Source organism: Trematomus bernacchii, unplaced genomic scaffold (genome assembly GCF_902827165.1).
Source record: "Trematomus bernacchii unplaced genomic scaffold, fTreBer1.1, whole genome shotgun sequence".
Lineage (NCBI taxonomy): Eukaryota > Metazoa > Chordata > Actinopteri > Perciformes > Nototheniidae > Trematomus > Trematomus bernacchii.
The window spans coordinates 5,281,997-5,308,340 of NW_022987973.1; the positions used below are offsets into that span (position 1 = coordinate 5,281,997).

Here is a 26,344-nt window from a genome sequence, read left to right on the forward strand (position 1 = left end):
GTGTGATTTATTTTAAAGCTGCAAGTTTTGACGAACCATCCACCAAGAAACAAGCATGGCCTCAATATGTCTTCTATAACATCATCCCAATAATACATTTTTTGTAAACTTTTGTTTACCTTTTCGTCATCAGAGTTGGTTGGTATATTCTGTCTACTTGTATTATGTTATTGTCACAATATATGAATCAGTTCCTGCTGTACAGTATTCATCCTGGTTCCTGCTGGTCAGACCATGATTTAAAAGACATTATCGGCGCACAGCTTTCCCCAAGATGTGTCAGGGTCAGCGGGGGTATCTGAGAGGTCGAGGGTGGCATGGTTGTGACATTGTTGAAATGTTTCCCGATGCATCACTCTGTGAAGAGGAACGTCGCCCCAGAAGCTGACTGCCACCCAGCATACAGGAGGAGGGCCTCTCTCCCACTGATTGATAGTGGGAGGGGTCACAGCCTCACCCTCTCTTTACATATCAAAGGCTTATTAAGAGAGGGGACTCCCAAAGGGGATATATCACATCATTTAGTGTTTTCACAGCTACATTCACAGTATGCTAATCTTCAGATGCTGAGGTTGTACTTTATGCATTACGTTAACATGCACACAAAAAACAAGCTTATTGGAAATCATTGAGTTAAAGCAGAACATTTGAGAACGGGTTCACACCCACGCTTTCTTGCATCAACTAATATATCAGATACCCCCACACATAGCTAATAAATCAGTATTCTATAAGAAAAGTATTCTTTCCGTTATATCGAGGTTTTACAAATTGCTTCAATACAATTAAAGAAACGTATTGTCTTTTTGTTTTATTTTAGAGTTATGGTTACTTTCAAAAGCTTACACTGAAGTGCATGTACATTATGCACCAACAGAAAAGACTCTGTGATGGTCTTTGATGTCATATGATTTTATGACCATATCTCCTGACCATTCACAATCAACAAGATTTACACTTTTTATATTAATTGTATCATCTGGTGCAGGAACTCCCGGCCCCCATCCTGGACGATGTTGCTATGCACAAACCAGCCGAGCAGCCCAGGCTGTCGTGTGAACCTCCAGACGGTTTGGACGCCATGAAGATCGCCTGGCGCTATCAGAATCTCCCGAAAGTACAGGTAATCAGGTGATCACATGACAGTTTACTGTACATTGTCTGTTTTTATAATGGAATATATATTAGAAAATAGGTAACTTGTAATTATGCTACTTTTTAATAAACTTCCTAAAGTTGTCTTTGTTAATGATTATATGAGAAAGAACAGCGCTGGCTCTCTGGTCTTAGTGGTTTGGCAATTGTCTCTACCACTAAATCCATCAGCTTCTAAACTCCTTTGTGGAGTGAATGAGGCCTCAGCCTCTCCTTTCAGAGCTGGACCAGATTACTCACACTTAGCTGGCAATAGGTAGGCTTTTCACTGGTCCCCAACTCACATAGACACACATACACACACGCCTGCACCCCTGCTTAGCCTGGGAAACAAGAGTACTTTGCAGCCTGTGCATTGACATGTCTGCTCGCTCAACCCCATGACCCAGACCTGCGCCTCTGTCTTCCCCCAAATCCCTGCCTTTCCCCCTGCTAGGGTCGGCAGCCCTACACTCTTTCTTCCGCTTTGAGGAGAGGTGACCCTCCCCTTCTACTTCTCTGCAGTCTCCCCCCTTCAGTCTATAATCCATATCGCTATGTGGATTAACAGCACACAGTGTATCCCTGGGGATCCTCTCCCTCTTTCTCTCTCCCTGGAAACTTCTTTATATCTGTGTCCTTTCCTCACCTCTCCCCCTTCCCCTGTAAAATCGTCTTTACAAACCACTAGTAAGCCCCACCAGAGGATTTGCATCCCAAATTCACCCCCAGAGTCAACGCTTACTTTCCCCTTACACACACCTCTCCTGGCATAGCCCACTGTTTCGCTCTCCCGATGAAGACATCAGATCAAAGGTGAGGCCGCCAGGGCGGGGATGGAACGCTAAGCGGGTTGCCTGGTTCACAAAGAGAAGATGAGCCCCTGACCCCCCTGCCCTGCTGACCCCCTCGTCCCGCCAGGAGAGGGACACACCGGGGGCCCTAATCCAGATTAGGAGTAGATTAAGGGCCCCTCTAACAATGGAATCCCTGGTTTCACTCTGAGAGAAGAGCTAAAACTCTCTCTTTCAGCTGCAGGAAAACATCCGCCTTCCCCTGCGTCCCTGACACGTTTGCTTTCACAGCCAGAAGTGGACATTTATGTGAAGAAATGATTAAGACCGTGGTCGTAGTGGTTATTTAACTTCTCTGCTTATGGAAAGTTGAGGGAATGACCCATAAACAATTCAATTGCATTACCATAGTATCGTGAAGCACACTCATTTAAAGTATTAAAAGACAAGTGAGATAATTATTTAATAGATTGCTTTTATTGTCATCTGATATTAGTTAAATGCAGATTAGTTTTAGTTAGAAACAATCAGTAGCGTCAGACGGGGATGAATGAAAATACATTAAAATGCTCTTGAATTAAAGTTCTTAAGTCTCCTTATGCCTTGACATGAGTTTGACTTGTTGACCTCCTCAGACTGCCCTGGCCTCTTCATCCCGGTTCGGGCACTACTATGACGTTTCCAAGACGATGGAGCCAGAAATTCGCCAGGCAGCCAAGTGCCACCGCTTCTACCTTCCAGAACATCCTACCCAGTCATCACCCCCGCACAGGTAAAACGACAAGACATCATCCACAGAACGCATTGAAACCAATGAGACACCGTCTGCATAACACAGGCACACAAACACGACATCATCCACAAAACACAGACGCACAAATAAGACATATTCAACAGAACTCTGGTAAACAAACATGGCATCGTTCACAGAATACAGGTAAACCAACAATGCAAACAGACCAACGTGTTTTAAAGACGGTATACTTTATAATCCCTGCAAGCAGCATGTGTCTTTGAGAAAAGTCAACCTGAGAGGCAAAAACTCCAGATTTATCCCCAGTATCATGAAGAGCCCTTTGTTTTAGACATTTATAATAATATAATAAACTGGCGGACTGCAACTAATGCAATTAAAGATTGTTTTCCTTATCAATTTATCTTTCAGAATGTATTGTTTCATTGTTTTTTCTATATAATGTCAGAAATAGTCCGAACAAATATTATAATAGGAGAAACAATATAATATTAAAAGCCAATATTAATATATTACTATTTTATATTCCAGCTTGTTTTGTCTGAGGAACACTCCAAAAGGCAAAATACTTTCAATTTTTTCAATGTATTAAATTGTTAATAAAACAAAAACAAAAATGTTATAAAGCTGGAGCCAGTTTTTGTGTATTTCTGATGGAAATATTACTTATATTATTAACAAATGTCTGTGGTAGTTGCTCCATACATTGTTTTAGACCTAAAAATGTACAGCACAGTGCAGTCTGTTACTGAGATTCAAATTGCTTAAAATAATGAACATTTTAATCAATTAAGGTGAAATCTAATCATCCACGTTATTAATCCTATCCTTATTTCTTGTTTGAACAAAATATTATTTTGTTTTGAAAATAAATAAATAATTAAAATATACATTTTTTCACACATACAGCGGAAAGACATCAGTTAAACACCTGCTTGGTCCATCCTCTCTTCTAAGTAGTTTGCCTTTGGCTTAAGACATCCAGCCTCTTGGAAAGGTTGTGTATGTCTATTCAAATAAGGGTCTTGTTTGCTCAGCGTCTGTTTGATTTCTCCTGCGTTGAGTGTATTTAAGGTTCAGAGGTCATACGGGCTCTTTACTTAGAGAGTGCTGTTGAACACACAAGGGCACACGAAGCCTCACTCACACACACTGGGTAAATACAGCAATCTGGAGCACAGAGGATGTGGAGGAGGCTTTATAAAATCCCTCTTCCTTTATTTCAGCAAACAGAGAATGTTTAACAGCACACCCAAGCAAACACATTAAATGTTATGGATATTCAGTTTAAAGTATACATTTTCGAGAGTGGACCATAATGTGAAGTGATACTCTATTTTACTAAATATCAGGTCAGAACTTAAACATTTCTATTGATTGGGAGAAAATAAAATAACAAAATATCTTCTCCGTTGATGTCTGAAGCCCTGTGTCGCAGTGTAGTGAGTAGGAGTGACATGATGGTACTGTTTGTGTCTGAATGGCTTCTAGATCTTACAGACATTTTGACAGCAGGAAACTACACCTGCACCACACCATTGTGCCCCCAGCACCGCCCCAATACTGACACACATACATACACACACTCACACACACACACACACACACTCGGCATATTACAGACGCACATGTTCCACACAAACTCCTAAGCAGGCTACTCCCCCTTGCACGTGTCCACAGCCCCATGTTGATACCCTAGCTGTTAAATTGCTCCGTTTCACTTGAAGGCATAATTGGCACAAATTGCTCTCTAGGTGATACAGATCCTGTTGTTTAAGACCAAGCATCCCCCTTCTCTCCTCCTTTCTTTCCTTGCTGAAAGAGAAACACTGAGATAAAGAAGCGTCCCTGTGTATGATCCTAATTAGCTGGCGCACCAGCCCCTGTAGCTAAGCACCTAGACCTTTTTGGTACCTGAATGAGGAGTGCTCGGTAGGGGTAGCTAAAACACAATACCATCCCACACAATGGCTGCCAACCAGAGGCAACCTCCTGCTTAACTGCATGTCAAACCATCCCAGCCCCCTACCTCAGAGCAGGGGCATGGGCAGAGAGGCCAAGGAGGGTAGGTGTCCCTCTTTCACCAAACCAGCTCTATCATTAGCCCCAGCAGGGTCAGGAGGCACCATTGTCAGGCTGAATAACTGAAATAGAGTACATGGATGTACTTGGCGCAAGTGTAATCAACATAAGTGTGTATTACTGTTCTTTATGCAGGGCTATTGGCGTGTGACCAATCTATGTGTATCAGCTTTTGTAGCCTGCAGGTCGAATTGACAACTGACATAGCTGCCCACTGTGACTCTCTGCAGAGTGGTCATTACAATGGTGGGGCGTTCTTAAGTTGACGGACCTTAGTAAAAACATGGGGTTAACATTGTCTGTCTTATAGGTCCATGATGGGCTCAGCAGTAATCCTTCCCCTGACTGTTTCTAAATGTGGCTCTGATGGTACTGTAAGCCCTTTGTCAGTAGTGCACATCTTACCCCTGATTAAACACCAAAATGCTGTTCCTTGTTAATTTTAGATATCAGCCCATTAATCTCCCCCCCCTCCTTCTCACTTATCGTCTTTGTTGTGTGTATGTTTGTGCATATGCACGTCTCATCTGTCTGTTTGTCCGTCTGTCTCGGCACAATCAGATCCTCGGGGAGCTGACAGAGAACCAGTCATGTTGTAATTTAATCAACCAAATAAATTAATTGGATCTCTTGATATGGATCATCTGTCTGCCTCAGTAGCTCCAGAAAAGCACAGTCAGGAGGAACATACTGCAGTCATACAGGATTAAGCTACTGCGGTGAAAGGCTTGGCCCAGTTTTATCAAAATGCTTTTAATTACAGTTAACACGTCTGAAGTAACCCCTTTCTTTGTGTTCTCTTTCTGGTTGTCCCCTCCACTCTCTCGTCTGTCCTGTGCTCTTTTCAGTACCATGCTTGAGTCCTACTCGGCGTTGCTGAAGTCTCTTCAAGAGGTCATAAACAGGGAGGGCTTTGATGTAGCAGCCCCTATGGTAAGAACCAGAAGTGATGATCCACTTTGCATTTTCTTCTTTCAGCCTGATTAAAGGGTTTTTACATATATTTTTAAACTTTTTTTAAATGTGTATCTCAATTGAAAACCAACACACCAAACAGCAAGGGTATATGTTTGCAGCTAAAACAGCAGGCAAAGCAGCTGAACAAGAAAACATTTCAACTTTAGGCCAAGATCTCTTCATGTTATGGGATATCAAAGCTTCAACCATCATGCTGTTTAGTTAGACTGGAGTGTTAAAAATAACTTCAGTGTGGTTAAATGATTTGACGCTATATTATAAACAAAAAGCACCTACCACTCATATTTGATCACACATGTCAATTTCCATGATCACAAGTTTACATTTTTTTTTAAGTAACGCTGGAGATGGACAGGAAATAGGGAGAGTTTTTAAACAGTTCCCCTTCCATTGTTTGTGGATTTGGCTTTGGCTCTTACATTGGCTAAAAAAACAATGCTGAAAAACAGTAGACATGCAGTAAGCTGCCGCTAGCTGTGAAGCAACACAAAATGTGTGTGTGCATTTATTCTTCTCATTCACTAATTGTTAAATAATGTGAACTCGTTGACGTTCTGGTGCTTACAGGTTTGTGTTTCAAATGTGTGCTTCCAAGCGTGCTAATTATTATAAGCCCAGTCAAACTATTGTGCTTTTAAAGTATCATGTGTGAGCCGCATTCGAGGAGCAATTTTAAAAGAGAGAAAGTAAAACAGCGTCTGTGACCTGCAGCTCTTCTGTCACATTCCAACCACCACTTGTCTGGAGTCTGTTCACCTCTCTGTCACCTGCTCGGGTTGGGCCTCACCTGTGTGTGTCTTACCTTTGACATACATCTTTTTAATAATCATCAGTCCCTTACAGAATGCCAGAAACAACCATGGCCCCTTCTGTTTCCCACAGGACCCAGTGTAATCCTCTTAACACTGTGATGTGCCTGTACATATGGATACGGGACGAGTGTTTGTGTGTGTGTGTGTGTCTGCGCCTCCTGTGTCTTATTCACCTACTTTCGATGACCCCTCTGCTCGTCACCTGGAGCCACCTCTCCCCCTGTCAATCTCGCACAGGGTTTACCTCCAATACCCCCCACCCTCCCTCCCCAAGCGCTGTCACTCACACGCCAGATTAACTGCTGACATCATTAAAGCAGTGTGGCCGCCTGACATGCTGTTGGCACAGTCGAGGAATGCAGAACGGCACAGAGCGACATGGGCACTGGCACAAGAATGCCCAGTATGGGTGATAATCAGTGTGAGTGTATATGTTTATTTGTGATTCTGCCATTATGGACTGGTAACAAGATGCAGATTTGATATAAACCGTGTAATGTTAATATACAGATTACATCAAGGGTTAATCTCCCAGAACATTGTTTTTTGGAGTCTTTTGAGATGAATGGGACAGGGGTGGCAGCAGGACTGTGAGTCTGCTCAGTGATTGGCTGGTGATTAGGTTGTGGTCCCAGGCTGGCTGCAGTCTATATGGCTGGCCTCGGTTCCTTGGCTGGACTCAACTGGCACTGTTCCCTGATTTTTCTATAGGCTAAACTATAGGAGTTAAGTTTGGCTTCTCCTCTTGGTGCCACAGCAACAGTCGTGTTACCACAACCCCCCCCTGCTGGGCTGCAGACATAGAAATCGAATTCGTATTCTCTGGCCCCCCAAGACCTGCGTAGGCAAAGCCTGTTAAACAAAGAAAGGGCATATCTAACAACCACAAAGGCCCACACAAAACACTTACACTTAAGTATAGTAAGGTATAGAGATGTAGCACTGATTTGGAATGCCGTAGCGGAGGATAAATGTAGTCCGGTGTGAGAGTCCTCCTTTGGGAAACTATGAGCCAACTGTGGAAAACTCCAGAAACAATGGGGTTTATTTTTCTTAGATGCCTGTGATTCTGATCCAGATCCAAACGAAGCTTAGGTCATACTGTTGGGAGAGGAAGCGATGGGGAGTAGGGTAGAGGAGATTTTGGGAGGGTTGAGATAATAGAGGGGGAGGGATGAAAGAGAGGATAGGCTGGGATTTTAAAAAAAAAGGAAAAAGTGAGCAGATTTTGGGCCAGAGCTTTGTTAATCACTCTTGGCTCTCACCTCAGTAATCAGGAGCCACCCTGAAGAAACTCCAAATAAAAGGCAATTGTAGGAAAGGTTAAAAACCTCTCACAGTTTGGACAGCTCCTCCATTCTCTCAGTTTCAGTGATATATATCCCACCACTGTTTGGCCACTTTTTCTCTGTCTTCATGAGAGTGGGTTACTGTTGATCTCTTATGGTGGGTTGGGGGGGTTGTTTCAAGGGAAGGCACTCCACCCTTACCCAGGCCCCCTTGGCTGCAGAGCATCGCTGTTGTGCCAAGAATGTGCTGGGGTTTCTGGGTGGCGGCCATATTGGAAGCCTGTCTGACAGGTCCATTGTGTGTGTGTCAGATGGCCTCTGTGATTGGGCAGTTGTGTCCAGTCACGTTTGGGCACCGATCGTCTGTGCTGGTGAGCAGACTGTCCAGTCGCTCTCTCCAAGAGTTTGGGAATAGTACCCATAACAGCACCTTTCCAAAATATTCCAAAAGCAGCAACATTTAAATCTTCAGATGCACTGGGAGAACTTTAAATAAAGAAAAAGTGTATTACTGCATGAGTAGAAAGTTACATTTTTGATTTGCATTTTGGTTTTCCTGACCCCTTCTTTGTGCTTCTTCTTTCTCATAGTCAAATTCACGTAACATCCTGCGAATCGGGCTTCACTCTCTTGGCTCGGCTCTGTGGGGTGATGACCTGTGTTGCCATGACAACCCTAAAAATGGCCGCGCCCTCACTACCTTTCTCTATGGACTGCGTGCTTTGCTGAGGTCATCGCTGTCAGTGGCGGTAGTTACTGTGCCTTCACATCTCATCCAGGTAAGACTCTTTTTTGACACATGAACAACAACTCTGTGCAGTTCACAAGCATTCAGGATGCATTTATATGATCAAACATTACATGCTGACCTGATATATAACTGATGTATACACTTTTGATGCTAGTTTTAAAAAGTTGATAACAGTTTGTCATTCTTTTCTAAAATGTGTGGTGCTGATATAATACCTCGACATCCAAAGTTTACAAATCATAACTCCAGTATGTTTGCATTATTCAATTCTACTTCTCTTTGTCTTTGCTTCTCTGCTGTGTTTTAAACCATCACCGCCAGGGGGGATTAATAACGAACTTTGAATTGACTTGAATTTACAGATAATAGACAGTTTGGATTTTTGGTGCGTGGTTTGATGTTTGGCCCATGTGCCTTTTCTTTGTCTCGTTTCGTTAATGGGAAACAAAGTTTGAAGTCTTTTGTAGTGGGGCCTCCTCTTGACCCTGTAGTTCAGTGTCAACCTGGTATGACTCAGGCCTGAGCGGGGGCCTCTTCCTCACGCATCGCTCTCCCAACAGATCCAGTCGAGTGCACACTTCATTCAAAGGCCTCTAGATCTATGTTTGTTTGTTTGTTTGGGCTTTTAATTACTTGAAGCGTTACACAATGAGAGTGTGTGTCTGTGTTTATGCATTTTATTCTCTTACAAATATCCCTCCTTTAGTTGTGTGAGTCTCAGGCTGTGTGTGTGTTTATGTATGGGTTGGGGGGGGTTATGAGTCTGCGTGCATGCGTCTGTGTACAGTCTGGCCTCTCAGTGTGAAGGTGGAGTCATCTGCTGAGGCATATGGCAAACCACAGCCCTCCCCCAGACAGTGGACCGTAGAAGCACACTTACCAGAAAAGCCATCTGAGACGTTCTACTTAAATGTTTTATCTTGCCTACACGTAAATCACCCTACTTCTTGATTCTCTTCAATCACAACAGCATGGAAACACAATAGTCTACATTGGTTTATATAAAGATATAGGTTGATTCTTAACTTTCAGAACAGCTGTGTTTTCACAACATGCTCTGGCTTCAAGCCTATATACTCAGTGCACAGCGGCCTTGGCCTAGTCAAAAAAGGTAGAGTGGCTAACTAGCAGATGTCAGCTGTGGTGGGAGCGGTCCCCCTGTCCCTCTCCGGCCTGGCCTCCAAACCCTTAATCTGTCCCCTCCCCCTTCTCCACCCTGGGGAGTGAAGTGAATGAGCGGGTGAGGAAGAGGAGAGGGGGACATTTTGGACTGAATCAGGTGTTGGGTGACTAAGCCAACGTGGAGGTAATGAGAGGCTGTTAGGATGGGTATCTATGCATTGACCTTATGATTAGTTTAATTACACTTGGTCTTTGATCAGCTGATCTCACCAAGGTGTGCAGGCTGCTAATTTGAACTTAATGACAACAATGTGTCTGGTACTTTAACAATTTATGTGTTAGCAGAGCTTCTTTCCGCAAGTACCTTTCCTGAGATGTTTATATTAGTTAACGTGGCCTTTTTAAGACTGTCTAGACTAGTGGTAGTGGGCTAGCTGGCCGAGAACGCGCTGGACTCTCTATCCATTATTGAGCAGCTTGGGAAGTTGAGCAACTCACTGAAAGCCTCCTCACAGCGGCCCAGTGCCACAGTCCATCTGAAACATTAATTAGGCTTGTCCTAGCCCGGTCCTCCTCCATCATACTATCGCCTGCCACCACCCCCACAAGTAAACACACACAAACACAAAACACACAGTCGTCGCTAAGATGCATCCATATACACCTCACCTGCTGCTCAGACTAAGTGGTGTCCTGACCTATGCAAATATTTAGACTCAGAGTTTGGACTGGTCAGGCAGAGTTGTTGTGTTGCTACAAAACCACAACTACAGGTTCAGTTGACCTTTGCAAATTTGAATTTAAAGCTGCAATCAGCAGATTAATTGCATCATTGATTAATCTGCTGATTATGTTCTTAATTAATCCTTTAGTTAAGGGAGTATAAACAAATTATGAAAGACGTATATGAAAACGTAGGAGAATTGTCAAAAACCAAAACGTATGTTATTTACTTTCACATAAGACAATACAAAAGCAGTAAATCCTGATTTGTAAAATAAAGTTATTAATTTGTCTTAAAATGTTGTATTTTTCAAAACAGTAAAATATTTGTGAAACAACAGATTTTATTAGCATGTTGTTATTTTTAATTGTTATATTAAAGGTCACCTATCATGCTATTTTTAGGCAATAGCATAGGTCTCAGATATATAAAAATATATAAAAAACATGTCTATGAAGTGTTTTTCTCAAAATACCAAACAGATCACCCATTCTAGCCATGCCTCATATCCCTCTATTTCACTTCCTGTTTCAAAAGTGCTGATTTTGGGTATAAAGCTTTAAAAAAAATAAAGATTGATAAAAAATAAAAAAGGAGGGGGCTGAGCTCATGCGGGACCCGGCAGCTACTGTCTAAACTAAATACTGCGGTGATGAAACGCCATATCATGGATTATCAAGGATTATTTCTGAAACAGTATGGAGCTCAAAGGCTTTCTCTCTTGCCGGTTATACCACAAGGTGAGTTCCTTTTTATTTCCTGCTTCTTCACACACATGCTCTGTGCAGTACAGGTTAGCTCTGAGTGTTAGCGATGCTAATGTAAACACAGACCATATTACGTCCAAAACAGTCGGGCATTGTTTCTGATAGCACCTTTCTGATAGTGCCGTGGGTCCACATTTCTGATATTACGTCATATCGGACGCACATCTGGATCAGCTCTGTTGTACCCCCGTTTTAGAGATTTGGGTACGGAGGAAAAGAGAGAGGGTTTTATTTTACACATATTTATGTATAAAAGACATCAAAAAGTGCATTTTGCATGATAGGTCCCCTTATATTAAATTCCCATAAACTAAGCAGACCTTTTTAGCTCAAAAGCAAATGTTACTTAGTGGCTCTTTATTACAAATTAACATTAGTTTTTCCATCTAAATCTGTCTAATTTTGTTACATAAAATTGTGTTTTTTACACATGTTTAAGTATTTTCAAACAAGAGCATGTACCTACATAATAATCATGAAAAATGCAACTATCAGTTATATTTTATAGTGGAGAAACTGTGCCTGTGTTCAGATAATAATAATTTTTTGGAGCAACACCTGCTTCCAATCCTAGCCTTGGAAGTGTGCATTTATTCTGTCTCATATATAGACTCTACTCTCCAAAGACATTAAACAGAACGAAATACATCTGCCTCCCTCAGAGTGATGTATTGAATTTTGAGTTTGTACACATAATATATCCATTTTCAAAAAAGCAAACAAAAGTACAGAGAGACATACAGCCGAAACCTGATAAGTCAAACATCTGTGATGAAATGATGTTCATCACTAACTGGTTACATGAATTGACTGTGGTGGATTCAATCAAGTTAAGATGCTGCAGGGTAAATGAAGGCTGGCTCTCCCTCTGATCTGTCAGTCAGTGACGGTCAGCTGAGGCTCTGGGTGTTCAGGGGATTTGCACTGATGGAATCTGAGCTAATTGAGCCAGCATATACTTTCATTGCAGAATGGAGGACACTCTAGTTTGAGCTCGTTATCAATTATGAATACGATTTAAAAAAAGATGTAGACCTCCTAAAACTCAAGGTTCTGTGTACCACGTGCATGTCTTGCTGACGTCATTCTGCCTTTCTGCCCCTGCATTGAGCAGCTCTATGACTTTGAAACTTTTGAGTCTTTGCCAAAGAGCCTCATCTTTGTATTCAAGTAAGCACAGAATAATTATTATGGCCTAGACAGACCAGCACAGACAAAGTTTTCGCAGACCCTCTCTCTCTCTCGTACAAACGCTATTGGCCATACTGTACCATTAGTGTTTTAAGAAAATCTTAAAGAGTCTTAGCCAAACTCTTACACTGACTTTAATTGCTGCATTTAAGTGACCTCATATACCCTGTAAGTGCTGGCATCCCTGACTGGTGGGATATGCATACTTTAAAAGTAGGACAAAAATGAAAAGGAAGAAGAAAGAGTGGGGAAAAGACATGAAGGCATGAAAACTGCATTAGGCGGTGGCAGCCAACACAGAGAGAAGGATGTGAATGATTCAAGAGGCAAAAGGTTTAATAATTAAGGACTCCCTCTTTCCCTCCATCCCAGTGTCCCTCTCTCTCACCCTCTTCTGCCTTTACCCTCTGCCTCCACCCTTTTGTATGTTTCTCATTCTTTCTGTCTACTGTATTCGCCCCTGATGTGTCCTCTTTGTTGTCAAGTCAATCACCTAACCAGTAGGGGGAGCCCTCCCCATCGAGCCTCCACTGCTTTCTCCCACTTCCTTTCTGTCCTCCCCCGCTGTGTGCCAGTTTGAAAGTGTGCCCCAACTGTGAGCCTTACTGTAATAATTGTTCTTTCATGAAGTAAAATAATTATGTGTTGCCATTGACTTCATAGGCCACGTTTGAAGATGTATGCCTGATGTAAGGTTTTAGTTCATTTACCTGCCCAAACATCACCTGTGTCACCTATCAGGGCTCTTTCCCCTCATCACCCTCACCTAAGCCTTGGGCAGAAATGACCTGGCCACGGGACATGATGACCTAATTTAATTGCAACACTGATGGCCCGTCAGGAGGCTTTTAATTACCTGCTCATGTTTCTCTCCCTCTCTCTCCCTCCCTCTCTCTCTCCCTCTCACTCACTCTCTCGACCCTACAGGACAGAGCTCTAATGGGCAGCATAACCAGGCTATGTGACAATGCCATAGCCCTGGAATCATTCAAAGGCTCTGAGAGAGAGACCAACCCACTCTACAAAGATTACCATGGTAAGAACACACACACACACACTCGCTTATCTTTCTGTCTCTTTTCCCTCAGATACACACACACACGTACACACAAGCAGTGCATTAAGGCTGGGGCTGGGCTGTGGATGGAGGCAGGGCAGCCCCCTTGCAGGCCAGGCTGTCAGTGCGCGTTAGTGTGCTGCTGCTCAATCAGACGTGCTCCTCAGTAGACAGGCCGGGGGGGATTCAGCTGCCACGCTGTACCCCCTCTCCCTCGCACCCTCACCCACTCCATCCCTGCCTCCCCCCCCTCCAGCAGAGCCTCTCTCCCTCTCGCCTCGCCCTCTCTCCATCCCCAGTCCCATACCCCTGAGGCTCTGGAGCAGAGCAGACCAACACTGGGGAATCGATATTCTCACCATCACTCTCTCTTCCTCTCAGCCTGTATCTCTCCATCCCTCGCTCAATGTCTCCATGGCCAGCATGCTCTGCTAATAAATGGAGGGCAAGGCTTTCAGTAGAGGGAAGAGGACACCAATAAGGGACGAGTGGAGAGACGGAAACGAAGAAAGGGAGGGGGGGGAAACATAGTTTGTCTCTGCTCTCTCCGGCCTCGCCATCACTTTTCTTTTACGGTTTTATCATTCCTTCTTTCTCTTGTTTGCTTCCCTCTTTTCTATCACACTCTCCGCGAATAAAGGTCAGTTTAAGCGAGTGGGGTATTTTTAGCCATGCCTCTCGAACTCTCCGACTCACTCTTGCGCTTTTTCTCTCGTTTCCCTCCCTCCCTCCTCAGGGTTAGACGGCCTCGATTGTGACAGATGAAGGGATGAGGAGTAAAAACATTCAATGGCAGATTTTGGTTTCATCCAACAGCATGTTTTATTTAGATAACACATCCCATAGTGATCACATTCCTCTTCATTGTAAAGGCAGGTGGCATGTAAACGCATGTATTATTTGAGCGTTGTGGGGCATAATTTAAAAAAAAATTGGAGTACAAAAATGTTCTTTGAGATTTGCAATTAATATTGTTTGGATTTCTCGTTCAAGAATATATTTGCCGTCTGTTTAACCAGCCAGTAAGATTCTGGTTGTGTTATGAAATACATTTATGTGCATGATTGTTTTGATGTGTGTTCATGAGTGCAAACGCATCTGGTACGAGTGTGGGAGTGCGTGCGGATGCGCGTGCGTGCGTGTTTGCGGCAGCAGTTCAGGGCTGCTCAAAGCATGCTGGGAAGCCTGTCACTGCAAATCAGGCAAGGGAAAATCACCCAAGTGCACAGAGGAGAGAACCCACCATCCCCCACTTTCTGTGTCTGTCTCCCTTTCTCCATTACTCTCTCGATTTCTTCTTTTCTCTCTCACGATCATTTATACCATCCCACTTCTTTTGTACTTTTCCAGTTTTATTAAAATGTAACTTTGTGGGGACAGGAAAAGTGAAACACAGAGTTAAAAAAGTGCTGCAAAACGTCCCTCTACCCTTTGCAGGAATCCCTGGCTTGTATTTGTGTACTGCCCCTCATTGCTCTACTGTGTCCTTTAATTGGCAAATGTACTTTACAGTACACCCATGCTCCAGCCTGTAGGGAAAATAAAGAGCGTAGGAATAACAATTTAGAAATGTTGTTTGTCAATATCTGATAAGTCATTTCTCTGGTCTAAGCAACTTTGATGCTTAGTGCAGATGTAGGTGTCAAAAGATATTGGTTTGTTTATGACTGTCCTACTACATTCACTCAATTAGACCAGCACACTTTACTTCAAAACTAATAAGGAAAATGTAGTATTGATTTGTGTAAACATCTTTCAAAACTCTTACTATCCAACATTTTGGGATAAGCAGGTGGATTATTGAAAGTTTCCTTTTAAGATGCTGACTTCAGTGCGTCAAATGAAAACAAGTGTTTGTAGATATGTAGAAAAAGCGAAAAAACACTTCCCTTATTATAGTATTTTATCATATTATAATAACGGTTATTTAAAATAAAAATAAAATAGAATACCAATAGCAATTGATTTGTTTATAATTTAAAACAACATATCATCCAAATATGAAATTTAGGAACTCCCTCTCGATTCTATTGGCTCTAACGGTTCAAAAGAGGTGTCAATCATCCAAATCGACCGATGGGGGCCAGAGATATGGCAAATCCACCCATATGACCCCAGAAGTGGGGTTTTTTGTTGCTAAACCTCTCTAAAAAGGTCAAATGTCACTTGTTTTGCATCAATCTTGATACAGGGTACTTATTATATGTTATAGTTTGGATTCCTAAAGCTTTTAGTCTCCTATCCCATCATTCAAGGGTGGTTTTCACGATAAGTAATGGTTTTTCTTTTTGACGGACACAAAATTTACATTTTCTTACTATGTTCAATCTGAATTTACTTTAAAATAAAAAAAAATCTATATTGATTCTGACTTTTCTACATCCAACTCACAGGTTTATCATTGCTTTGAGAAAAAAGATTATTAATGTACCCCTTTTAGAAGGGAAGATATAGTCATTAGCCGCTTTCACACCAAGTACTTTGCCGTACTTAGTGCCGGCACTTAGTACCCCAGGGCACTAAGTATAGATCGCGTTCACACCGGAATAAGTTCCCTGAGGGAAGATTATGCAAATGAGCCGCTGACGTCACTTCGTCTTCTTCTGCTTTGGGTTTACTGGCAGGCCGCAAACAACTTCACGGCGTATACTGCCACCCGAAGTCCCCGGCCGGAAGTCCCCGGAGTTGGGGACTGGCTTCAGTAGAAGCTGCTGGGACTCCCAGCAGCTTCTACTGAAGCCTTCCGAGTAAAACGCCAGAACGCCGACACCTCCTCATCTCCACCGCTCCCATGTTTTATTTTGTGTTGCCATAAGTTATTCTCTCTCCGTTGGTGCGCGGGGCTAATGCTAATAATGCTAATGCCACAAATACAATGGCGGCTTCACAAAACTTTTCAGAGTTTTACGGGGCGTGGTTTGCAATTCGCCCAGCCAATAGAAATTGGTACTTTTTTGGTACTTTTGTGGTACCACCTCTCTAGCAGGCACTAAAAATGGGGGTAAAAGTTCCCGGCACTAAGTGCTCTTTTTGGTGTGAACGCAACATAAGGGGTACTAACGGAACTAAGCGGGAAAAGTACGGGGAAAAGTACTCCGGTGTGAACGCGCCTTATTGTTCTGGGAATGTCATTTTCGAGCCTGAGACCTGAAAAACAGGCTTGGGGCTTAACAGGTTAAGATTATAGTTTTAAAAAAAGAGATAAATCTCTGTCTAAGTTGTATTTTTAAAGACTGTATATTAAAAGACAGACGCAGATAAAAACGTGGACATCATACAACAATACTACTAGAATGTAGTGGTATATTGCTTTTTTGCATTGTTCAGCCCATTCGGTTTTAATATGCTTTCATCGTTTTTCACAGGTCTGATACATGTACGCCAAGTACCTCACCTGAACTGTCTGGCGAGTAAACTTCCTGACCACAAGGACCTGGCCTTCAAGCTCAAGAGAAAACAGTTCAGTATTGAGGTAAGTTGTCAACATTACACAGTCTAGCCTGGATTTTAACATAAACAGAACTTAGTTTTCTGGCGGTTTTATTTTGATGATCTCTCTTAGTCTATTTTGTTGCCCCATTTTATTTTCTCTAAAGTCTTTTTACCATAGCAAATCTTCCCATTCACCATGTTCATAGCCAGGCTGAAATCTAGTGCTGATGGTAATGAGAAGTCTCTCAAGTCAGCCAAGTTCTGCCAACCTTTTATTATTATTGGGTGTCAAAATAAAAGGTGAAGCTATTGATTATACACTGTTGCTGCCACACTTACTTCAGTGTAGTGTCAAGAGGCAACAGGGTGAAACAAATCTCCATCTATATTCATGAATACGCGAGGAAGAAATACTTTTGGCAGTTAAAGTTAAAGGTATAATTCACATTTTATATACAAATAAAAGACTATAAACTAATCAGCAGTAGAGACATACATGCATGGACATGTTCCCAGTCATCATGCCAGACAAAATGAAGCAACAGCAACAAACATGGTTCCACTATCCACTAGCTCTCAAGAGAACAAGCTTTGTACGGTAGTTGCTGCTTACTTTCTCTGGCAGGGCTCTGTTCATTCACTCCACAGCTGGCAACAGCCGTGACCTGTTGAGAAAATGAAGCAGTAGACAGTTGCTTTACCTCATGCTGCAGCCCACCATGACAGTGTAATCAATGGTTTTATGTGGAAAAGTGGCCAGCCAAACACTACTTAGGATGGATGCAAGACCAGAAGATTACACAATTTGACATATTGCTTCATATCCCTCCAATTCATAGTTTGACTTCTCTACAGTTGGACCACAAAACACTGCAGGGCTAAGTTAAAATGGGCGTTGTGATAGTCATACAAACAGTGCGTGCTCACTGAAAGGTAACAATAGGTAAAGATGTCGAATTTGGCATACATTTATTTTATACTAGATGTGAGAAAAAAGAAAAGTGAGGAGAACAGGAGCAAGTTGGAGAGTAATATCCCTATGAATAGAGGCAAATAAGTATGTCTGTATTCCCAGGATTAGACAGTTCATCTGCAGTGAGTTTTGCGCAATGCCTTAAATGTACCATACCGTCCAGCCATAAGTGCTCCGAAAGTAACTTAATGGAATCAGATAACTAATTCATACCATGCTGTGAACTATGGTTAAGCATCAATACAGTGGCATCTCTTTGAAAATCCCTTCCCATCCTGTGAGATGATGATGATGTTGCATGACTTATTCCTAACAGGTGCTGTATTTTTTTTAAATCATCTGGAGCAGAGAGAGGAGCTGTGGATTATTGTTATTGATTAATGCATCAGTGTTTCTTAGGGTCATAAATACTAAACTCACAACTTAAAATGAAAGCGTTTAGTTTATTTAATAAAAGAGCACATATTCAATGTGAAAAGTGACAGTAGATATAGATTAGTTGCAATTTGGTGCTATATATATATAAAAAATAATAATAATAAAAAGAAAATATATCTTTTTATCTTTTTTTTTTTTAAATAAAATTCAAGGTAACACCTTGAATTTCAGGGGGCGCGCGGGGCTCCGCCAAAACAATGGTAGTGGAAACACTGCTGTTTTATATATTTGAACTGAACTGGAGCACTGCTGACTCTAGCTACATTCATGACAGCTGCTGGCCTACGTTGCCTCTGAGAGGGCTTACTGTATCTCATTTTGGTGACTCCAAGAAGAACAGGGTGAAGGCGGTGAGGCCTGGAAACAGCCTCAACATCCCTGGCAGAGCACAGCTGCTGCAAAGGGAGATTGGGCAGTGTGTAATGGTGCACAAAATGGACATGTGCAGAGGTTTCGTTCATCAAGGGTATATGATGCAAACATTAGCGCTCATCATGGTGGCACCACCATGTGTTTACCGTTGACTTTCCCCTTAAGATTAGTTAGGCTCTCAGCATGTTTCATAGTTATCTACCACAATATCCAAAATGTTTTCTCTCTCTGTATTGATTGGGAGTATATATCCCAATACAAGCACCAGTACAACGGGCACATGCGGTTCTACAGCTTGTTCTGAATTGTGCTTGAGATCCCATTGAAAACTGGCCTCACACATTGTTTTTAAATGTTCATTGGAAATTATAGGGTGCAAACATTCTGCATGTAGGACTATTTCACAATCACCTCACAGTTTAATAAAGTTCACTACAGTTCACTTGTTGGCTATTTTCTTCATTCCCTGTTTGTATGAACATTCATTTGGGTAGCTATGTTTGCTCTGTCTGTACAGAGCAACATAGACAGAGCTTACACACAGAACTGACAGATTGTGCGGCCTTTCAATTTCTTCATTCATTATGATTTATTAATTCTTATCCTCTTTCTCTTTCTCTTCCTGTCAGAGACACATCCATTTTGCATGTGTCACATCATCAGTCTCACTCAGCGCAATCAATCTGTCACTGAACTACCACTCTACAGACAAATTAAGGGGCCCTCCTCTTAGCTCAGGCTCATGATTGGTCCTCATTACATTATCATTACCTTATCACACCCTCTGGTCCTTGGCTCTTAGTGAGTCCTATTGTTTCAGCAGGAGGTGAGGGGGAGGAGAGGAATGCCCACCCCCCTAAACCCTCTCCGCATCCTACGGTCAAACCCCTTCTCATTTTCTGCCAGCCTTCACCATCCTTCTAACCCTTTACTCTGGTCTGCATTGGTCCGCTCCCCCCTCCTTGCTCTGACCCCCTGAATAGGCCACTCTAGTATAGATTTATATGGTTCGTAAAAGTCAAGGTGGTTATCCTCAATGGTCTTTTAATTAGGCTTCTGTATTGGTCAGGCCAGGGGGCAGAGGCCTAGAGCATCCCTGTAGCTCTGTGGGGCCTGGATACTGTGTCATATATCCCAGCAGCACATTGTAAAGACCAAGCTTTGTCTGCCTTCCTTCTTCAAGGAGCTTTATTGGAGTTTTTTTGTTGAATGGCAACCATACTCTTGTATTGACCTGATTCACATACCATTAAAATAGTTATATCCAGAGGACTTTTCATAATCCAAAACGGCTGATAATGTTGACACAAGAGAGTACATGATCTGAAATGTCAATCACAATCCTTGGCCATGGCATGTTTTATGTCTCAGGGAAATTCCCATAGAACATTGCATGATATCACCAGTCAAGCGTCAAATCAGTCAAAACACATATTGCAATAGGCAATTATTTTCCCGTGCTGGGTTCTGTGGCTTTTTGATTGACTGTCATTAATTAGTACATCACTTTACTTTGAGATGTCACAAAGGTATGAGTGCATGTTGGCTCTGCTTCCCTGGTTACACAGGTTGGATTATACCAGTTTACCTGTGTATGCCTTGCATGCCGGACTGCTGTTGTGCTCTGACTACGTGGCTCAGCGTATACTGTGTTTGACCTGTTGGTCAACTGCTGGTGGGCCACTGATTGACACATGATTGGATTTTAAGCCCAGTGTCTGGTGTGTGACAGCTCACACCATCCCTGCTAATCACCTCATTTACTCAAACTACAGGGCTCCTCACCCTGGGGCCACATAATACAACATTTTCTTACCAAGTGCTCACAGTCTTTCTTCTTCCTCATATCTGTTATGGTAGTGATGGATCAGTTCTTCAGCTTTGCCCCCTTCTTTCAACTTTTGACTTTTGACCAAAATTGTAATTGCTCCGAATCAAGCCTCACTCAGATGTTTATCAGCATCATATGTGGATTCATTTGTGATGTTGTGGTTGCAGGTGACAGGTGATTGACAGTGGTAGCTTCTCCCCAGGTGGGTCACGCAGCTACATGACACTCCCAACTGTGAATGGAGTCATGCTGGTAACTAATTTTTTAACTGCTGTTTGACTCAGGCTCGTTTTACGTAGCGCCTCAGGAATGCCGAAATATTTATTTGACAGCACACAGAGTACAAGTTTTGTCAAAAAACTAATATTTTGTGTTTGGCTACTGTAATAATTCACTTTTTTTCTAATTCAAAAGGTTTTAGTAGATTATATCCCAGCCTCACACTCAGCACCATCATCAAGGTTCTGTTGGTTCGTGATAAGGTTACCACGACAACAGTTGACGTTTCCAAGAGTTCACACTGCGGTTGATGAGCAGTTATTAGCCATAATGCCTAAAGCCAGAATTAACCCATGGCCCTGTCTGAGCAGGTAGGGGAGTGTTAGGTGTTTAGACAAGATTAACAGATACTCATAGACACACAAACATTGCTCACTCCCACACATAGCGATATTGACATTCATGCAAAGACAAAAGCACATACTTATTGAGAAACGCAAGCACATATGTGACACGCAATGCGTGTGAGAATTTTCTCACTCTTATTAAACACAGACTTCTGTCACTGCTTTCACAATGCAAGATGCTTTGAGGATGAAGCTCTGAAGAATGCAGATGGTACGCAATTATATTCTTGTTACCTCTGTCTGACCCTTTAAACTGACAGCTAATGTGCCTATGGGGTACTGGGGTGCCAGAGGCAGGTCAGAGGGTCAAATACAGTATAAGACGGGGATTTATGTCAAATTAGTCTTTGCCTAGACGGGCTATTTAGAGGTGTCAGTGACAAGCTCTGTCACTTAAAAGGGTATTTTAGTCTGTACAAATGTATTGACTATAAGGAAAACTGTACTCCTGGAAACTTTCAGTCATATTAGGACGTTTGTTTAACATTTTATGCATTCATTTTAAAGACATCATTGGAGAAAGTCAGTAAGAAGAGATCAGTGGAGGATTAGAAGGATGATGAAGGTACTGGGCCCTGACTCATATTCAAGATCTCGCTGTGCCTTTTGCCACATCGATTAATGGTGGTTATTGTAAATGACTATTTCTGACTCATTAGTACAGTTCAAATCAACATCCAAGTCTGAATTTAAAACAGAATACTATATATTTTAGATATCTTAGGTTAAAAAATGTACAACTTTTTCCCACAATGTAGCACCTCGTCATCATTCAAGGTGCAACCATGGGTCAATCAAATTAATGCAAACACACGTATTGACTTTAGAGCCTTAAGTTGACATTTGATGGACTGCAGTTTTTGGCTCTTACACTTTGGCTTCATTTTTCAGTCCAGGATGTTGCCACTTGTTTTATTGCATGCTGTTTTTGGTCTGAACACCATCAAATATGTGCCCAAAAGAGAAATCAGGCACGGTTTCATTCTGTCAGCCAAAGACCAGCGTTGTTATTATTTTTTTTTTTTTATTGATAAAGTGCTAGATTGACAATGCACTGTATTTTTAACCTCTACACGACCAACTTTAAAGATGTCCAATGTCCTTTTATCCCCCATGTCTTGAAATTGACATCAGCCAGCTAGGTTTTTATTTTTCATCTGAGTGGAAGCAAAAAGGGAGCAGAAAAGGGGGATGAAGAGGATGATGGTGTTGACTAGAAGAAGACTTATGAAGAAGAGGAAGCAGAACTGAAAGAGTCCGAGGGAGGTGTATAGAGTAGGTTAATGTTTCTTGGCATGTCCTCAAAACGTCTTTAAGACAACGCCTGTGTCTGCCCCCTGTTGAAGTCTGTGGGTGCCGAGGGAAGGGTGTTAATGGACCTATGTGAGGAACAGAGCAAAGGCTCAGAGAGGAAGGGGGGGAGGCAAACTCGCAGAGGAGCAGTTAAGTGATTCTCAGGTCAGGTCTAATTAAAATGAGGGCTTTTCCTCAGAGGCACCAAACCGTCTTATTGAGAGAGAAATAAAAAGGGAGGGAAAGAAAGAATTGTAGAATGCAGAATGAGTTAGACAGAGACCCAGTCCTTAGGGCTTGTTTGTGTATTTGCTTATATGTTTGTTTGTATTCCATGCCTGGTCGTATATGTGCTTTCCATGTCTGAAATATTGCGTGGTACTAAAGATCAGAGAAAAGCCAATGTTGAAAATAACTCATATAGAGGACGAACTGAACTGGGTAATTTAATGTTTACTTCCATTAGTGGATCCCAATGACTGTTCGCAGACTGAAATTAGAGTAAATACCAACAATAGGCTTACCTAATGTCTTGACCCTATTAGTAGCAAGCAAAAAATACTTAGGTTCTTTATACATCTGCCTGTGATTCCAACGCCTGCCTTGGGAATCACGATCAGATGGGAATGGACCTTTTGGAATAATATTCTGATTGAATAATTTATACTTCCTCCCTTGGTGCACACCAGCCTCTGTCGCATTTTGGAATGAGGTGTGCTTATGGTTTGTGCGTGTATGAGAAAAAGAGAGAGAGAGCGCCCGGTGTAGGCCAGTCAGTGGCACGCGATCGGACCCCTTAGCCGAACAATATTCACAACATACATCAGATTTGCATTTATTATTTAACAGGGATTTTATCTATTCTGCAAATGTGCATGTGTGTTTGAAAAGGCCCAGCTTGTAAGGTCTCTGTGCTGAGTCTTGAGTCTATGGGGGGTGCAAACATGTGATTTTTTTCTATGGTTTGTTTGTTATAGTGTTGTATAAATACTGACCTATCTTTAAAATTATTGATTGAAAAGAAAAAAACCTCACCAATGCCAAATATCATAAATAATCCACTGATGTGTTGGCTGGAAATGCAAATGCATGACTAGGTTAGGGTTTCAGAATCATTAGGACTGGCATTAACAGTAAATAATGAGTTTTTATAAGAAAATCAAACAGCCAGGGAGAAAACAAAAGAGCATGTTTGTTTGCGGTAGTTGAGTCAAAGCAACGCAAGAGACTATCTGAGACTTTTCCAAATGTGCTGCCCTCTATATTATATCAACACATTGCAGAAATGTTTCTCCCAAACAGTAAGTATTAAAGGAAAACAAAACTGGGCATATGTGCTCCTCCTGCCAGATTGAGTAAGAGTGTGGTCTGCCTGAACACGCCCTGGAAGTGAAGCTGTTTCATCAGTAAGCAGTGAACCCTTAACATGGTCCATGCACCACTCAGACCCCATCAGACCAGACTGGCCACATGGACTCAGACCTGATTATAGTAGCCCCAGTTGTCTTCAGCTCCCATTAGAGATAGAAAAGAAAAGATGCTGTAACTTGCATGCCACCCTGCATCCATGGGGTCTTGTGGTACTATAGGGTATGTGTAAGTGTGTTCAGAAAGGGCTCGCTATTAGCATAATGGTAGTGACTGGGGAACCATAGGCCCCCTGGTGCTTATAAACTGGGTCTTCACTTTATTATGGCTTCTGAATCCGTTTATTGTTATCTCTTAATTTTGCCTTAGGTCCATGCACTTTTGTGAAAGTTTGGAATAGAATTTGTTTGTTTATTCGCAAGATTGTTGAATGGGTTTTCTGTAGATCCTGTGCTAAACCTCTATTTTTCCTCACATTCAAGCACAAAATGTTTCCTTTTTCTATTTGTTGTTCATATAAACCTTATACTTGGACATGGTTTTTAAAACAAACTAGTACGCATTATATGTTGGAGCTACGAAAAAAAAAATATATGTTGAGCGTTTAATTTAATAGACATTCAAACAACTATTCACTCTGCATATTTGCCTTCAGAGAATAGGACACTTGCATTTGCAATTATGCATATGTTTTTAAAACATACATGATGGTATTTAAAAGTCCAAACACTCAATGAAGCTAAATCCTCCAGAGACAATCAATGTCCTTTCTCAAAAGTGCACCTAAACAGACGAAAACAGTTTTTAAGATCTAATCATGAGTTGAATGCGTTGTGTCTTAGGCTTTTACAGAAAACACTTTTAAGATTATTACTGATACTTGAATAAAAAGTGGCAAAAGGCAGTGGTTGCCCTGGTTTGGCTAGTGTCATTTTAAACCAGCCAAAATGAAACAGTCCCCTCGCTGCTGTCTGTCCACAGAGAAACTTAAAATTGCCACCATTGGCACAAACGGCTCCGCGGTCGGAGTGGTTCAAAGGTGGAATGTTGATCCGGAGCAGGAGCATCAAACTCAGGAAGGCTCTCTGCTTGGGTCCTAAAAATAACTTTCCCACACTCTCGCTGCTCAGTGTCCTGGGGGGTCAGGAGGAGGAGTGTGTGTATGTGTGCCCACTCAGTGTTTATGTATGTTCTGCTGCTGTAATGTGAACACAGTTGAAAACACAAACAATGTGTCTAATGGGATGCTGTCCACACCAATTTTCTATTTGGTTTACTAAATATGTGTTGATTCTCCATGCTTAAGTCTCTTATTCCTCTTCATCAGTATGGCATAAAAACAATGTTTACCGTGATTTGGTACAGCATGGAGTTGAATGGACACACGCTCAGATTAGACTGAGTTTTTTGCGTCTTTTTATATTGTTGCTAGTCAACCCTCTGATGAGTCTGATTGTTAGTTTAACACAAACCAGAAACTGTTCACTACCTCATAGTTGATAGTTCAGTGAAAATAAATGACCTGAAAATTAGGTAGGTATTGTACTAATTAGCTTTTCTTTTCAGATCAGAGTAATTACCCCTGGTAAAGACATGTAAGTTCTTTGGCTATCTGGCAACAGTTCGTACAGATACTTTTATCCGATTAGAAAATGGAAAAAACTTAAATGATGTCAGGCATTTTCCCACCCTGAGTTTATTTTTGTTTTACTTGAAGCTTTTAGGGTGCTCCTGAAAGACCGCTAAGTGACCAGAGCGGTAAAACGTGATGCGCTCAGCCACCAAAGCAGCTAGCTAAACGCTTCTCTTTTATTGAAGACAATTAAGAAACAGCCGCTCCAGGTTGATAAAATGCACTTGTCTGATAGAATCCTTTTTTCTAAATGCTTTCTCTGTCAGCAGTCCCTCAATGAGAGTCCTTGCTTGACAAAAACAAATTGGGGGTCTTGATCCTCTTTCTTTCTCTTTATCTTTGAGCACACCATAAAGGCATTTGTTTCAGCTAATCACGGGAGCTACTTAACCCCTGCTACTGTGAATATGGTTGTATTTAAAAAGGATTCACCCAACAGTCAACACAGAGTTGTTTAAAGTCTTGTTGGCCATTGAGAGATGTTGGCCAACCACTGAATGTAGCAGGGCTCATGAATTTTATGAGGGCAAGTGTCCCTGTCCTTCAGAGTTCACAGGTGGCTATTGAAAGGACGGGCCAGATGATGGAGGATAGTTAGGACACATATAGAGCCCTGAATAGACTTTAATTACACTTAGCAGATGAGTAAGGGGGGGCATTCGAAGGACAAGCCCATTTCAAAAGGCAAGTTAGAGGGCAAGGTGACGGCGCCTTATCAAAAGGTTTGTGCTTCATTGAAGAGTTAAGTTGCATTTTGGAGTCAGTGGTCTTGTATATTAATGCGGCAAAAATAAAAACATTTTCTTTGTGCACTTGTCAATGTGTGTGTGTGCTACCTAACGCACATATGTGAATGTGTGAAGGTGGGGGAGGCACTGGGTGGGAGAATACTCCAGTGTGTGGCTTAACCAAACTTTCCTTTT

At 41.9% G+C, this 26,344-nt stretch overlaps 1 protein-coding gene across 1 annotated transcript in view; it reads left to right on the plus strand.

Moving 5' to 3' along the window:
* The window catches only part of elp4 (elongator acetyltransferase complex subunit 4), a 51,396-nt gene that overhangs the window by 6,255 nt on the left and 18,797 nt on the right, over window positions 1-26,344 (plus strand). Inside the window, exons 4-9 of the mRNA XM_034117071.1 lie at window positions 989-1,123; window positions 2,564-2,700; window positions 5,613-5,697; window positions 8,434-8,622; window positions 13,326-13,434; window positions 16,821-16,927. Of these exons, the coding sequence (XP_033972962.1) occupies window positions 989-1,123; window positions 2,564-2,700; window positions 5,613-5,697; window positions 8,434-8,622; window positions 13,326-13,434; window positions 16,821-16,927 (762 nt within the window). The remainder of the gene's footprint in view (window positions 1-988; window positions 1,124-2,563; window positions 2,701-5,612; window positions 5,698-8,433; window positions 8,623-13,325; window positions 13,435-16,820; window positions 16,928-26,344) is intronic.